Source organism: Sminthopsis crassicaudata, chromosome 5 (genome assembly GCF_048593235.1).
Source record: "Sminthopsis crassicaudata isolate SCR6 chromosome 5, ASM4859323v1, whole genome shotgun sequence".
NCBI classification, from domain to species: Eukaryota; Metazoa; Chordata; class Mammalia; order Dasyuromorphia; family Dasyuridae; genus Sminthopsis; species Sminthopsis crassicaudata.
Genome location: NC_133621.1, coordinates 34,072,430 through 34,088,033, shown reverse-complemented (window position 1 = coordinate 34,088,033; position 15,604 = coordinate 34,072,430). Strand labels below are relative to the sequence as shown.

Sequence of the window (15,604 nt, the reverse complement as noted above, 5' to 3'; positions counted from 1 at the left end):
AACAACATAATTGAAAAGAACAACAAAATTATTGAAGATGAGTGTTACAAAATTACAACGAATAAGGACGTCCCCAAAAGAACAGATATTGGGAGATGCTCGAGATGAAGGAGGGTGTGGGAATGGGGGAGGGGACCAGGTACATGGTTATGGAACATGGCTTATAATTTTAAGTGTTTTTGATTTCTTGATTAATGTTGCTGACTTCTTTTTCCTCATTTTTCTTAAGAAAAATTTCTGTTTCACAAAATGGCTCTCAGCGGGAATAAGGACAGAGATACAAGGTAAAATGTATTAATAAAAATAATAATAAAATAAAAATGTTAATAAAATTTACTTTAAATTAATTTAAAATTAAAATTATTAAAATAATAACAAAATATATATTAATAAAATTTATTTTAAAAATTAAAAAAAAAAAAGAAGCAGCTTCAGTGGATCCCTATTGTTTCCAGAATAAAATGCAAATTATCTTTGGTAGGTAAAACTCTACCATGATGTGATGTAGCTCCAACCATTTTTTCTGGGATGATTTCACCTTACTTCCCCTCAAGTACTCTCTGCTCCAGTCCAATCAGCGTCCGGTTTTCAGTATCTGCCTTTTTCCCCTTTGCACTTCCACTTCCCACCCCCTTGCCAGCCTCCCCTCCCTTCCAGGCCCTCTCCTACAAAAGACACTTTCTGATCCTCATGGGCCCCCCAACATCTCCACCGTCCCCCCCTTTTGGGGTATCTATTTTGCATCTGTGTATATCACAGAATGGAAGCTTTTGGAGGACAGGGACTAATTCATTGTAGCCTTTGGCACCTAGAACAGGGCCTCCTACAAAAGGTAAATACAGGCTCCTTCTATAGCTAAAGTGAACCGAATGAAATCCAGATTCAATCCCGTTCCCAAGCCTTCGTTAAGCAGGAATTCATTCAGTGTGGTTTCTGCCTCCCAAACCTTCCCAGCCTCCTCCTCCCAGGAGGATCTTCTCCAAGACTTGGAAGACTCTCTCCATGTCTGTGCCCAAGCCTGGGACTGAACATTTGGTGGCCCCCTGAAGTCATCTGCAGAAAGAACAGGGGGAATGGAACAAAACAGGGCGGGAACAGTAAAAACCCGGAGGCTTTTACCCAGATTTAATTTGACCAGCTTCCTCTGGAGCTAAATATTGTCCCCGACAGTTAAACTCAATCGTTGGACCACATTTAAAGGAATACCAGCATCTTTCCATAATCCCCTTCATCAATCTAAGGGCCTGGGGAGGGGTGGATGGGTACAAGAATAAGGGTAAGGAGGGGCCAGAAAATCAAACATTGTGCTAATTTTATATGACACAGAAACTAGTTTTCCTCGTTGTGGGAAACCGCTGACACCCCCTTCTTGTTCCCCTCCCTCCCTCTGTTACCCAAGCGTTCAGCTAATTTAAAACATTTGCTTAGAAAAATAATACTACGGCATTGTTCTCTCAAGGAAAAAAAGCCCAATGGTTTCCAGTTTCTATCTGATGTGCAGTAGACGCACAGACAGAATGTACAGTGACAAAATGAGTTAATTACCATCTCATCCAGAGAGGCTTCTTTGTCAGAGCTACAAGTCATAATTTCACACAAAATAATGACCCAGATAAAGAGTAATGACTTCCAGCTACAGCAGCCACTAACTTGGGATCATTTTCTCATAACGGAATAGCAATTAACCAGTGTCACCGCTATATAGAAATAGGGACCGAACTATTCATTAAGCAATTAAAATGAAAATATGAATCCTTTTGGGTACATTTAATTTCTGTAAATGTGCCCATCACTGGGGGCTACAAGCTCCTTGTCTGTCTAGGTCTATTCACACGTGCGCAAGATTCTCTACAATGGAGGAGAGTTGCTGACTTTGGAGAGGGGGCTAGGGCTCCCTTCTCTTCTCAATTATTCCAACAACAGAAGAAAGGAAAAAGGAGGTGAGGATCTCCTCTGATCAGCCCCGAAATAGTCTAAAACGGACAAAAACAAGCAGGAAGATCTCGGTTCATCCATCCCATGTTCATCAAGCAGAGAAAAGGGAAGGAAGAGACTCTATCATAGTCTGAGGGTTAAAAGGTGGCAAGTTCCATCTCCTTTTAGCCATTCTTCATGAAATGAATCTAACAGCCATGGGCCAAAGCAGAGAAAATCTCCAAACGTCTCCGTCCACGTCCCTCTCTTAAATTTTGACATTTAGAGAAAACTGATTAGCAGGTCTAGACCTCAGTATCTTCCCTATTTTCTAGTGAAAACTACCAGCTCACACCTATCTATCACCTTTCTCCCAAAGGTGCTGCAGAAATTTCACAAGTCAATTAGTTAAATCAAATTCATGAAGTGGATAATGGCAAAGGCAGTATTAAGTAATATAAATAACTAAATAGCATATATATATATATATATTATATGTATCAATATAAGTAAAAGAACTAAGTAATAAATAATAAGAACTGTTATAAAAACAATTTATGCGTTGTTTTCCAAGTTGTTCACAACTGTGTGTGAATAATGTGCCCCAGATCATCAGGGAAGCACGGGCCATCTCCCATTCTATAATATTATATCCCCACCAACGTAGGAGGGTTTTCCTCCTATAGGGAGATGCTATTTAGTAAGGTTCTAAAGAAACAGACCTTTTTTTTTTTTTTTTTTTTTTTTAAATTCATTTTTCCAAATTATCGCCTCCCTCCCTCCACTCCCTCCCCCCGATGACAGGCAATCCCATACATTTTACATGTGTTACAATATAACCCAGATACAATATATGTGTGTAAATCCCATTTTCTTGTTGCACATTAATTATTAGCTTCCGAAGGTATAAGTAACCTGGGTAGATAGACAGTAGTGCTAACAATTTACATTCACTTCCCAGTGTTCCTTCTCTGGGTGTAGTTGTTTCTGTCCATCATTGATCAACTGGAAGTGAGTTGGATCTTCTTTATGTTGAAGATATCCACTTCCATCAGAATACATCTTCATTCAGCATTGTTGTTGAAGTGTACAGCGATCTTCTGGTTCTGCTCGTTTCACTCAGCATCAGTTGATGTAAGTCTCTCCAGGCCTCTCTGTATTCCTCCTGCTGGTCATTTCTTACAGAGCAATAATATTCCATAACCTTCATATACCATAATTTACCCAACCATTCTCCAACTGATGGACATCCATTCATCTTCCAGTTTCTAGCTACAACAAAAAGAGCTGCAGATTCCCATAATTGAGGAGTGCTCAGGGGCTGCCTTTTCTGTTCAGTCACATCTAAGATGAATCCATTTGGGGTTTTTGGGGCAGAGATACTGCAGTGATTTTCCATTTCTTTCTCCAGCCCTTTTTACAGATGAGGAAACTGAGGCAGACAGAAAAAGTGACTTGCCCAGGGTCACCCAACTAGTATGAATCCTGCTGACTCCAGGGGTGGAATTCTAACCCCTGCACCACTTGGCTGCCTTCAGAGGCTACTTAATCTGACCCATGGTAGACTAAGAATCTCTTCTCCATCCAGTCTTTGTCCAAAGATGTCCTCAGGCAGCCTGTGTCACTTGCTAATTTTTCTAATTATTCCAGTTTTCCCTTACATCAAACCTAAGTTTGTGAGTTGTTCCAATTATGAAATGAGAGGGGTGGGCTGAAGTAACTCACAGGGAAGAGAAAAGGTCCAAGTATGATCAGGCTGGGTTTGTCTGCCTCCTTTTAATCCACACAGAATGTTTAGAACCCCTTCAGTCTAGGGAACAAGCATCTATTAAGCACCTAACAGTCCCAGACTTTAAGTATACAACCACAAAACTTAAATTTTTTTTTTTTTTTTTTTTTTTTTTTTTAATTTATTTTTATTTTATTTTATAATTATAACATTTTTTGACAGTACATATGCATGGGTAATTTTTTACAACATTATCCCTTGCACTTACTTCTATTCAGATTTTTTCCCTTCCTCCCCCAAGCCCCTCCCCCAGATGGCAAGCAGTCTTATATATGTTAAATATATTACAGTATAATTTAGATACAATATATGTGTGTAGAACCGAATTTTTTTGTTGCACAGGAAGAATTGGATTCAGAAGGTAAAAATAACAGTTTACATTCATTTCCCATTGTTCCTTTTCTGGATGTAGCTGGTTCTTTCCATCATTAATCAATTGGAATTGGATTAGCTCTTCTCTATGTTGAAGAAATCCACTTCCATCAGCATACATCCTCGTACAGTATCATTGTTGAAGTGTATAATGATCTTCTGGTTCTGCTCGTTTCACTCAGCATCAGTTGATGTAAGTCTCTCCAAGCCTCTCTATATTTCTCCTGTTGGTCATTTCTTATAGAACAATAATATTCCATAACATTCATATACCATAGTTTACCCAACCATTCTCCAATTGATGGACATCCATTCATCTTCCAGCTTCTAGCCACTATGAAAAGGGCTGCCACAAACATTTTGGCACATACAGGTCCCTTTCCCTTCTCTAGTAGTTCCTTGGGGTATAAGCCCAGTAGTAGTATGGCTGGGTCAAAGGGTATGCACATTTTGATAACTTTTTGGGCATAATTCCAGATTGCTCTCCAGAATGGTTGGATTCTTTCACAACTCCACCAACAATGCATCAGTGTCCCAGTTTTCCCACAGCCCCTCCAACATTCATCGTTATTTGTTCCTGTCATCTTAGCCAATCTGACAGGTGTGTAATGATACCTCAGAGTTGTCTTAATTTGCATTTCTCTGATCAATAGTGATTTGGAACACTCTTTCATATGAGTGGAAATAGTTTTAATTTCATCATCTGAAAATTGTCTGTTCATATCCTTTGACCATTTATCAATTGGAGAATGGCTTGATTTCTTATAAATTAAAGTCAATTCTCTGTATATTTTGGAGATGAGGCCTTTATCAGAACCTTTAACTGTAAAAATTTTTTCCCAATTTGTTACTTCCCTTCTAATCTTGTTTGCATTAGTTTTGTTTGTGCAGAAACTTTTTAATTTGGTGTAATCAAAATGTTCTATTTTGTGATCAATAATGGTCTCTAGTTCTCCCTTGGACACAAACTCCTTCCTCCTCCACAAGTCTGAGAGGTAAACCATCCCATGTTCCTCCAATTTATTTATGATTTCGTTCTTTATGCCTAAATCTTGGACCCATTTTGATCTAATCTTAGTATGTGGTGTTAAATGTGGGTCCATGCCTAGTTTCTGCCATACTAATTTCCAGTTTTCCCAGCAGTTTTTGTCAAATAATGAATTCTTATCCCAAAATTTGGGATCTTTGGGTTTGTCAAAGATTAGATTGCTATTTTTATTCACTATCTTGTCCTGTGAACCTAACCTATGCCACTGATCAACTAGTCTATTTCTTAGCCAATACCAAATGGTTTTGGTGACTGTTGCTTTATAATATAGCTTTAAATCAGGTACACTTAGACCACCTTCCTCTGACTTTTTTTTCATTAGTTCCCTTGCAATTCTCGACCTTTTATTCTTCCATATGAATTTTGTTGTTATTTTTTCTAGGTCATTAAAATAGTTTCTTGGGAGTCTGATTGGTATAGCACTAAATAAATAGATTAGTTTGGGGAGTATTGTCATCTTTATTATATTCGCTCGGCCTATCCAAGAACATTGAATGTCTTTCCAATTATTTAAATCTGACTTTATTTTTGTGGCAAGTGTTTTGTAATTTTGCTCATATAATTCCTGACTCTCCTTTGGTAGATATATTCCCAAATATTTGATACTATCGACTGTTATTTTGAATGGAATTTCTCTTTGTATCTCTTGCTGTTGGATTGTGTTGGTAATGTATAAAAATCCTGAGGATTTATGTGGATTTATTTTGTATCCTGCGACTTTGCTAAAATTCTGAATTATTTCTAATAGCTTTTTAGCAGAGTCTTTGGGGTTCTCTAAGTATACCATCATGTCATCAACTTAAATTTTTTTAAAAAAATTTCATTATTTATTTGCTTTTAGCATTTTTTTCTTTTTAAATTTTGAGCTCCAGATTCTCCCATCTCCCACTCCCCCTGCCCTCCTACTGAGAACACAAGTAATAAATCACAAAATTAAAAAAAAAACTGCAGACCTCAAGATCATCGCATTAAGAGTGTAGGCTCTTTGAGAGCACAAACTGGCTTTTGCCTCTTTTTGTATCCCTAACACAGTACCTGGAACATAGCACACACTCAGTAAATGCTTTTTGGATAGGATTAAACTGAGCATCATTCTGTGCAAATTTAAAAGAAGACTTAAACTTGACAGTTACGTCAGAGTAAATGACTGACATTTGTAGAGTTTGGGGGCTGCTGAATGCCTCCCCTTGAGCACCTCAATGAGAAAGACTCCAAGACCTTTTTCAACAAAGCACCCTCAACCATGAGTTCCCAGCCAAAACTTTTGCAATTTATTGCTTGAGTCCAAGTATAAGACTTTACATTGACTTCCATGGAATTTCTTCTTTTTTACATTCAATCTCCATAGTTCTCTTTCTAGATGCAGATGGCATTTTCCTTCCCCTATCATGGTCTTTATTTTATTTTATTTTTTAAATAATAGCCTTTTATTTTTAAAATATAGGCAAAGTTAGTTTTCAATATTCACCTTTGAAAAACCTTTTGTTCCAAATTTTTCTCCCTCCTTCTCTCTACCTCCTTCCCTAGATAGCAAGTAATACCATAAGCACTTCTACATTTCTCATGATGCACAAGAAAAACCAGATCAAAAAGGGGAAAAAATGAGAAAGAAAAAAGCAAGCAAACAACAATGAAATTCTTCTTATTAGACTCAGCTCCTTGCTCCAGCCTGCCAAGATCCTTTTGGATCCCCTCCTGTCTCCTCGTGTGTTATCCAGCCCTCTCCTGCCCTAACCCTAACTTTAAGTCAGGGAATCAAGGAGGCAGGAAAGTGACTTTCACCTGCCGGGCTCACTCAGCCCATGCAAACACACAAAACTTTCCATTTTGTCAACCACATTTATCTATCTTCCCCACTAATGTCTGTCCTATTAGACAGGATCAGCCGAGCAATGTTCCATTTTGGCTAAGACAAAAATAACAATAAACAATCCCCAAACATTTTTCAAAATTTTACAAAATTGTATTTTACTGATTCAGACATAACATCGCTGCCCCTATCCCATCCACTGCTTCTCCACAAAAACCCAGCGGCCTATGACCTTCTTCAACAACTATTTTCTAGCATTTCCCCTTATTCCTCAGGCCACCAACAAATTCCATCCTCAGAATGTGTACACAGTGGAAAATTAAAGTACTTGATTTTCAAAAATTCTGAGAGCAGCGCGCTCGACAGATAGAAAAATGATTTGTAGAAACACCGGAGGAGGACTCATTCTGGCTGGCGGCCTCTATATGGGAAAGCAGGGCCGTAATCTTCACTTTTACAAATAATAGACCCGGTCGTCGGCCCTCCTGGCGCACCTGCCAACGACTCGGACGTGAGTGATTACTCCTATAGCACACTGCTGAAGTGTGAAATTAGTGTGGAGGCTGAAACCCAGCGTCAGCATCCTCCAGGAGGAGTGGGTGCCTGCAGGAGGGAAAGTCCCCAAAGGGGAGCTAACACCACCAGGAGCATCTCTAGTCCAACCAGGGAGAGAGAGGCGGCAACGCCTTAGAACTCCCGGGTCCCCTGCATCACAGGATGGTGCAGAAGAGTTAAAGCCTTCGGAGGGGAGACTAACTCACCTTTCTATCCGTATCTCCCAGGACTGAGCTTGCTGATTTAGGGAGGTTCTGATTAGTGTGGAAAATGAATGGCATGAAGCACCTAAATCTGCACTATTTGAAGTTATAATTAAGTGAAATGTAACTATCAGCTCCAGCCCACTGAAAATAATATCTGGTGCAAATTCAAATTGCACTCAGGTCTTCCTAATTTCAGGTCTAGCATTCAATCTATTATTCCACCTAGCTGTCCCCAGCTAACTACAAAATCACGCAATTCAACATTTATTAAGCGCCTATTGCATACCGGGTATACAAGACATAAATGAAATAGTCTCTGACCTCGGAAAGCTTACATTACATTAATCATTAGACATTATCAGCCTTGACCTCCAGGGAGGAGGCAGGATCACATGTCCTACAGGCAGAGCGGTTTCCACGGTTCTATTTTGTACCCAACACCCTGAGATTGATCTCGAGCTGGCCCCGGCCCTGATCTGGCCCGATCCTCTAAGAGTGGAGGGGAAATTCCAGGACATTTTCCTCTTGCCCTCTGGCATCTGCTCAGTCCTGATCTACTCAGTCACAGCTACAATGTGTATGTGACATCTAATCAAATGTTTCCTGGCCAGGGTACTTACTTTTTTAATGAAATTCGGGATGATTTTTTGGTCTGTCAGGTGGTCCAAGGAGGAACAGCAATCTAATTCCAGGATGTATCCTTCATTATGAAAATCATTCTTCTGGGATCTGATGAGAGAGGAAAAACAGACAAAAATTGAAATCCTATGCAAAGGGGAGGGGGGGAGAAGAGAGAGAGAGAGACAGAGAGAGAAAAACAGAGAATCTCTTAGGATCACCAAAGCTATTACCTTCTTAAAAGACATTGTCCACAAATGCCCCATTCAAGAAAATAGTGACTGATCAGCAAAACCATCAAACCTACCAACAAATGGTTTAACATCAAAGATGGCACTAGAATAACCGAAAAAGCTGGGTAAGAATCACTGCCCATAACTTTTATATCTCAAGGAAAACCCCACCTTCTACAGGAAGCCTTCCCAACCTGTCAGTTCCAGTGCCTTCCTGCTGTTAATTATTTCCTATTTCTCCTGTACATAGTTCACTTTGCATATATTTGCACGTTGCCGTCCCCCATCTGGATTCTAAGTTCCGTGAGGACAGAAACTTTTCTTTTGCTCCTTTTTCTTGCTGGCACATCGTAAGCTCTTGATGAATTTGTGTACTGTTACTTTATCATATATTTAAAAGGGAAAGCAAGTTGTACATAATAGATTTACAATTTCAAATACAATCATCTTTTGTATCATACATTATGGAAACTCTTGTGTTTTATTCCATAAATTTAAAATAAATTTTTAAAAAACCAATTTGCACTGGATTGATTGCTTTGGGGGGAACTCCCTATTCCAGACAGAGATACATGCATATGGGCAACTACCTAGGAAGGGGAACAGAGGGAAGGGAACAAGTAAGTACCTACTATGTGCCAGAGACAAACCACAAAAAAGCTTGAGTTGCTAGTTAGTCGATGATTAAGCTCTGAGTGGGCAGGAGTCCAAAGGAGGAGAAAAGAACGAGACAGGGAATCGGTCATTGGTGTCTCCCCCAACTTCACCATTAGCTTTGTCCATTTTGCTCGTATATTCTTACATTATATATATTACATATATGTAATCTCTCCCCATAGAATGGAAGCTCTTTAAAAGTGGGGACCAGTCCCTCTTTGTCTTAGTAGCCACATCACTTAGTGGCGCATGTGGTGCATAATACATGCTTAATAAATGCTCACTGAGTGACTAATTCTGTAAGAAAGTCATGCTGTAAACCCCATTTTCTAGCCTTTCAGTCTGACTGATGAATATTTTAGAAACCCATACTCCCATACATGGTTTTCAAATACCAACTCTGAAAGCCCCCATAGAATAAAGGCAGACGACATGAATAACTGCCTAATGCGGCATATGAAAACTCGATTTCTAAGGGTCTTCAATAATTAAGAGCAATTGATGCAGCATGTGAACTTCAGCTCGCTGGCACTGAGCTTATGATGAACGTGAGATCTGAAATGAAAATTAAAGGAGTGGGGAGAGAGCATGAACCTGAGAGAAGGGGACGGAAAATCAGGAGATGTCGAAAGGATTCTCAATGGAGAACGAAGAGAAAACAAGAATCACAAGAGATGAGATGGTGTGAATGGGCTACCACCTACCTACAGACTGGCACCTTCTCTGAAACTTAGGAGACCTAGAGTTGCCTTGGGGCACTGAGGGCTGATGTCATTAACCCAGGGACGCCTGGCCAGTGGATGTCAAAGGCAGATTTTGAACCCAGGACTTCTCGACTCTGAGAATAGCTCGCCATCACATCCACCATCCCGAGTATTTGGGGGCTGATCCCAAGGAGTCTGTCATTTTTTAAATGATTGGCTAAGTCTTTCCAACTCAAGTTATAACCTCACAGGAGATGACTGGGATTTCTTCAGGTGAACTGCATCCAAATTACTCCTCAGTCTCTTTTCTGCGGACAAAATCCAAGGACGCTCATTTCTACCTTGCTCTACTTTCCTGGTTTAAATCTACAATCTGAATGGAGAGAACTAGGAGAAAAGGTAAGCTAGAGTTAAAGGTAGGGACAGAACCTGTAAAGCAAGGAAAATTCCGAGAAAAGGAATACTTTAGCTTAAAAAGAAAGCAGAAAGAGAAAGAGATAGAACTTTCTGGATCCTTTATTTATTAGGTTTCTTTTGGCCCAGATCTGTGATACTTTAATATTGGGAACTCCCACTGAGAAAATTGTACCGGGGCAGGATTCAAATGGAGTTTTTCCTGACTCTGAGCCGGCTCTTTATTCCCTCCCTAATGCTTCTTCTCTATTTGGTTAATTTTTTAAATGTCAAGGAAGAGAGGGTTAGTGATCAATAGATCAATGTCTACATGGAGAAAGGCTTCCAAAGTTTCAGGGCTTTTTCCTTTATGGCTTTTTACTAGAAATATTAACCAGGAGCTTGATGAGAGACAGACATGGCATGGCTACCAAATTTAGAGACAATACAACATGTGAGAAAGGCAGCTAATATGTTAAGAAATTCTGGGGGGCTCAGAGACTCACACAATGAAACAAGGATTTCCTCCCAACCCCCACTCTCTAAGCCAGCTCCTCTCAAGCATAACTGAGGAACTCAAGGGGTGGCAGACACCGTCTCTTATCACACTCATATTACCACTGCTTGCCACACGGTTGTAGTAACCGAGTTAGAGCTGCCACGTGGCCTTCCATGTAGCTAGAAGTGACCTCACAGCATCCTCTGAGACCACTTCTCCATTAAGTGCTCAGTCCACTTTTGGTGGAGAACCTCCAGTGGGGGGCAGCCCTACCTCCCTAGACAGCACATTCTGCAATGAAATAGCTTCCACAATTAGTCTTTTTCTTCTCTCTGGACCCTACATTTTCCTCTTTTTGGACAAAATCCATGGTTCTTAGCTCTCTGGAGCTGAGCTGAAAAAGGCTACCCCTGTTCCACAGGACAGTCCTTAAAACAACTCAAAAGCAGCACCGGATGCTGAGTACATGGCCAAGTTTAGAGAGCTAAACAAATGACTGTTGTGATAATTATTGCTACTGATTGAAGACAACTGTCATAGCTTCCCTAACGTCCCTTCTTCAAGTGAAACGCCTTTGGTCCCTCAGCACCCTGGCTGCCGTCTCTCAGATGCCCTCTAGATGGTCAATGCCCTTCCTAAACTGCGATTCCCCAGAGGAGAACACAAATGTACCTGGAGGAGGGCAGACGGGCCTGCTATGACCTGGCCAGACCTCCAATGATATAGCCTTAGACAGGTACCACTTTCTCAAGCAGCCTCTATTTCCCCAGTGTGTAGGAGGTGCCATTTGGGCTGTCTTTGTGCTCCTCTTCACATCACAAGAAAAGGCTCCATCCTCCTTAACAATGTGTATATGTGTTTATGCATGCATATGTATTACATATAATATATAGATACTCTGAGAGACCCCCCAAAAAGCCCAATCCTCCTTAACTTTATATATGTGTGTGTGTTATGTGTGGTGTGTGTGTGTGGTGTCGTGTGTGATAATGAGAGATTTACCCAAAATATCCCATCTTTCTTAACATTTTTATATATATATATATATATATATATATATATATATATATACACATATATATAATATATAATACTCTGAGAGACCCCCCAAAAGTCCCAATCCTCATTAACTTTATATATATATGTGTATGCATATATATTAAACATAATATATATAATACTCTGAGAGATGCCCCAAAAGGCCCCATCCTCCTTAACATTATATATGTGTCTATGTGCATATATGCACATACACACACACACACACACATATATATATAACAATCAAATACTCTGAGAGATCCTCCCAAATACCCCATCCTTCTTAATGTTTTATATATATACATATATATACACACACACATGCATTATATAATATATATATATATACACACATACACACATATATAATATATATATATACACACACATACATTATATTATATATATATATATAATACTCTGAGAACTCCCCAATTTACTCTGTATATGTCTTATTTGTATATAGCTGTTTGCATGTTAGTATTCCCATTATATTGTGAGCTCACCTCCTGTGAGGGCACATGAGTGGTTAGACCTGAAGACAGAAAGATCTGAGTTCAAACACTCACTGGCTGTGTGACTCTGGGCAAGGCACTTAATCTGTCTGCCTCAGTTTCCTCACCTGTAAAATGCAAAACAGCACCTACTTCACAGGATTATTGTGAGGATCAAATGACATATCTATAAAATGCTTAGCATAATACCTGGCGCACAGTAGATACTTTATAAATGCTTATTATCTTTCTACCCCTTTTCTTTGTATACTCAGGACTTAGCACAGAGCCTGATAAATAGTAAGTGCTTAATACATGCCATTTAGTCATATGAAAAAATGCTCCAAATCACTTTTGATTAGAGAAATGCAAATTAAAACAACAAAATCTTACACCCATCAGCTTGGTAAAGGTGACAGGAAAAGATAATGATAAATATTGGAGGGATGTGGGGAAAACGGGGATCTTATCACATTGCTGGTTCAGTTGTGAACTGATCCAACCATTCTGGACAGCAGTTTGAAACTATACCCAAAGGGCAATCAAACTGCCCTTTGATCAAAGTGTCATTATAGGAGATCATACAATCAAACAAATCATAAAAGAAGGGGAAGGACACACGTGTGCAAAAATGTTTGCAGCAGCTCTTTTTGCAGTGGGAAGGAATTGGAAACTGAGTGGCTGCTCATCAGTTGGAGAATAGTTAAATAAGTTATGGTATATGAAGGTTATGGAACATTGTTGTTCTGTAAGAAAGGACCAGCAGGATGAATACAGAGAGGCCTGGAGAGACTTATATCAACTGATGCTGAGTGAAATGAGCAGAACCAGGAGATCAGTGTACATGGCAATGACAAGATTATACAATGATCAGCTAGGACAGACTTAGCTTTTCTCAGCAATGCACTGATCTAAAGATAATTCCAATAGACTTGGGATGGAAAATGTTCAGAGACACAATCTGGGAGACTGAATCTAGATCAAAGCATACTACTTTCACCTTTTTTGTTTTCTTTTTCTTTCTCGTGGTTTTTCCTTTGTTTCTGATTTTTCTTTCACAATATGACTAATATGGAAATATGTTTAAAGTGACGATACTTGTGTTTGCTGTCTTAGGGAGGGAGGGAGAAAAAATTGGAATTCGAAAACTTATAAAACTGAATGTTGAAAACTATCATTACATGTAATTGGAAAAATGAAATACTATTGAGAAAAAAATACATACTAAGTAACTGCCTGAGGGAGGCAGAACCATTCCAGTGGTGGGTGAGAGCCCCAGTGAGCCTTGGCCGGGAGAAGGGAGGGACGACACTGCCCGCAGAGGGGGAAGAATCTTGCTCCAGGCCTCCTACATTATTTTCATCTTTGCTTAGGAAGTGTCTGACATGAGGGGTGACATTAGGACACAGCCTCTTCATCAGTCCGTGAATTATGACCATGTCAGCTCAATAACCTCCTCCTAAGAGACATCTGCTGCGACTCCTGCAGGGGAGGGGGTCAGTCCAAAATAGTTTCCAGGAAAATGGTTTCCATAATCAATAAACAATTATACAGATTCCTACTATGAGAAACATCAGTTGCAGAGGTTCTCAAAATGTGGCCTGGAGATCCCTTCGGGGGGATCTTTGAAGTCTAAACTATTTTCATAATAATAATAAGATATTTTAATCTTCAATATGGTAAACAATGCTAGACTAATTCACATAAACAAAAGTTTTTGTGAAGGAGGAATCCTCAGCTATTTTTAAGAGTGTAAATAGGTCCTGAAAGGTCGAGGACCTCGGGGGATAAAGGGAAGGGGTTTCAAAGTTAGGACATCCTGGTCACGTCCCGCCTCTCGTCCTGGCTAAGGGGTCCTGAGAAAAAGGGCTCCGAGAAACCCCCTAACTCTTTAAACTGCAGGCGAGGAATCACAGGCTCAGTCCATCCCCATCCTATTCTGGGAGCCAAGCTCAGTGCTAGGATTCAGTGCTCAGTGCTAGCTCCTAGGGATGGAAGCGAAACAACAGAACTCGAATTCTAGAGAGAAGACTATGTATAGACCTAGGCAAACCCAAAATACATCTATGAAGTAGCTGCAAGGTAAAGGGCAAGTGGGGAAGTTACCTGTGAAACTCCATTCACAGAAGAAGCTACTGGCCTGCCACTGGAATTGCTGAGATAATTTCTACTTGAAGTAAGGACAACAAAAATTCAATTAAAGCAATAAAGAATAGAGTTGCCGTACACAAAATATAATTTCCAGAGACAGGGGAGATTAAATGGAAACAAAACTATCTTCTCCCTTCACTTATTTAAAGACCACAGAGACGTTTCTTTAATAAAATAAGGATGGCATCTCAACAGATGCTGATGACATTGTTAATGATGAGACGTATTCCCTCTGAAGGCAAACAGCGACGTTGCCCTATCTACCCCACTCCCCAAAAAGGGGATTGCTACCAACCCATGATCCTCTCTCTTCCACGTGACTGGTTTTCTGAAGTCTCTGAACAGACTCAACTTAATTTAATTTCAGCCACCCTATCTGGGGAAGCAGGTGTGAAGAAACCTGTTCCTGTTAAATGAATACCTGTTGTGTTAAATGATTTAGCTTTAATTAATTAATCCATGCCCAGTTGTATTTGGAAATCATTAGGGTGCCTTTAAAAAGTCAAGCTTTTGAGCTGTGATGAGTCACCGACTTGTGGAGGGGACTAACTGAAAACCAGACAGCCATTAACATCAGTCATTTGGTCAATCGACAAGCAGTTATTAAGTGCTAATCATGTTCCAGCCTGGGCTAGGCCCTGGAGCTTTGGGGTTCTGAATACAAGGAGCTGGAACGTACAATCGGGGAGCAGAGCCAGCCAGCTTTTTGGAGAGAAGGGACTTAGAGGGAAAGCAGAAACAGGCTGGGTGCACTCGGTGGAACTGGACACCCCAACTTAGTCTGGCGTGTGTTGGGGGCTTTTGCTTGAAAACAGTTCCCTGGCCCTGGTGCTGGATTCTTGCTATCTGGGGAAGGGAAGATTCTTGGGGAAAATGGATTTCAGCTATTGCTGATGCTCCTCATCTTGACAGGGTGACTCAGGGGCTGTGGAGGGGCTGACCTGGTCCCTTCAGAATCTCAGGGTTACCTCCTTAGGACTAAGGGCTCAAGACGCTTTGCCTGACACTATTTCTAACTTTTATTTTTGCTTGATAAATGAATTTATTATAAATTTCTTTCCACGTAAGCACTGACAAGAGCTTTCCCAAGCTGGATTCTACTATTTTAATATCATGAATG

The 15,604-nt window shown here is 40.1% G+C and overlaps 1 protein-coding gene across 2 annotated transcripts in view; it reads right to left on the bottom strand.

Moving 5' to 3' along the window:
• RFTN1 (raftlin, lipid raft linker 1) overlaps positions 1–15,604 on the bottom strand; it is a 175,668-nt gene that overhangs the window by 74,029 nt on the left and 86,035 nt on the right. For both annotated transcript variants that reach the window (XM_074270108.1, XM_074270107.1), the window contains exon 4: positions 8,315–8,423. In XM_074270108.1, coding sequence (XP_074126209.1) covers positions 8,315–8,423 — 109 coding nt within the window. The remainder of the gene's footprint in view (positions 1–8,314; positions 8,424–15,604) is intronic.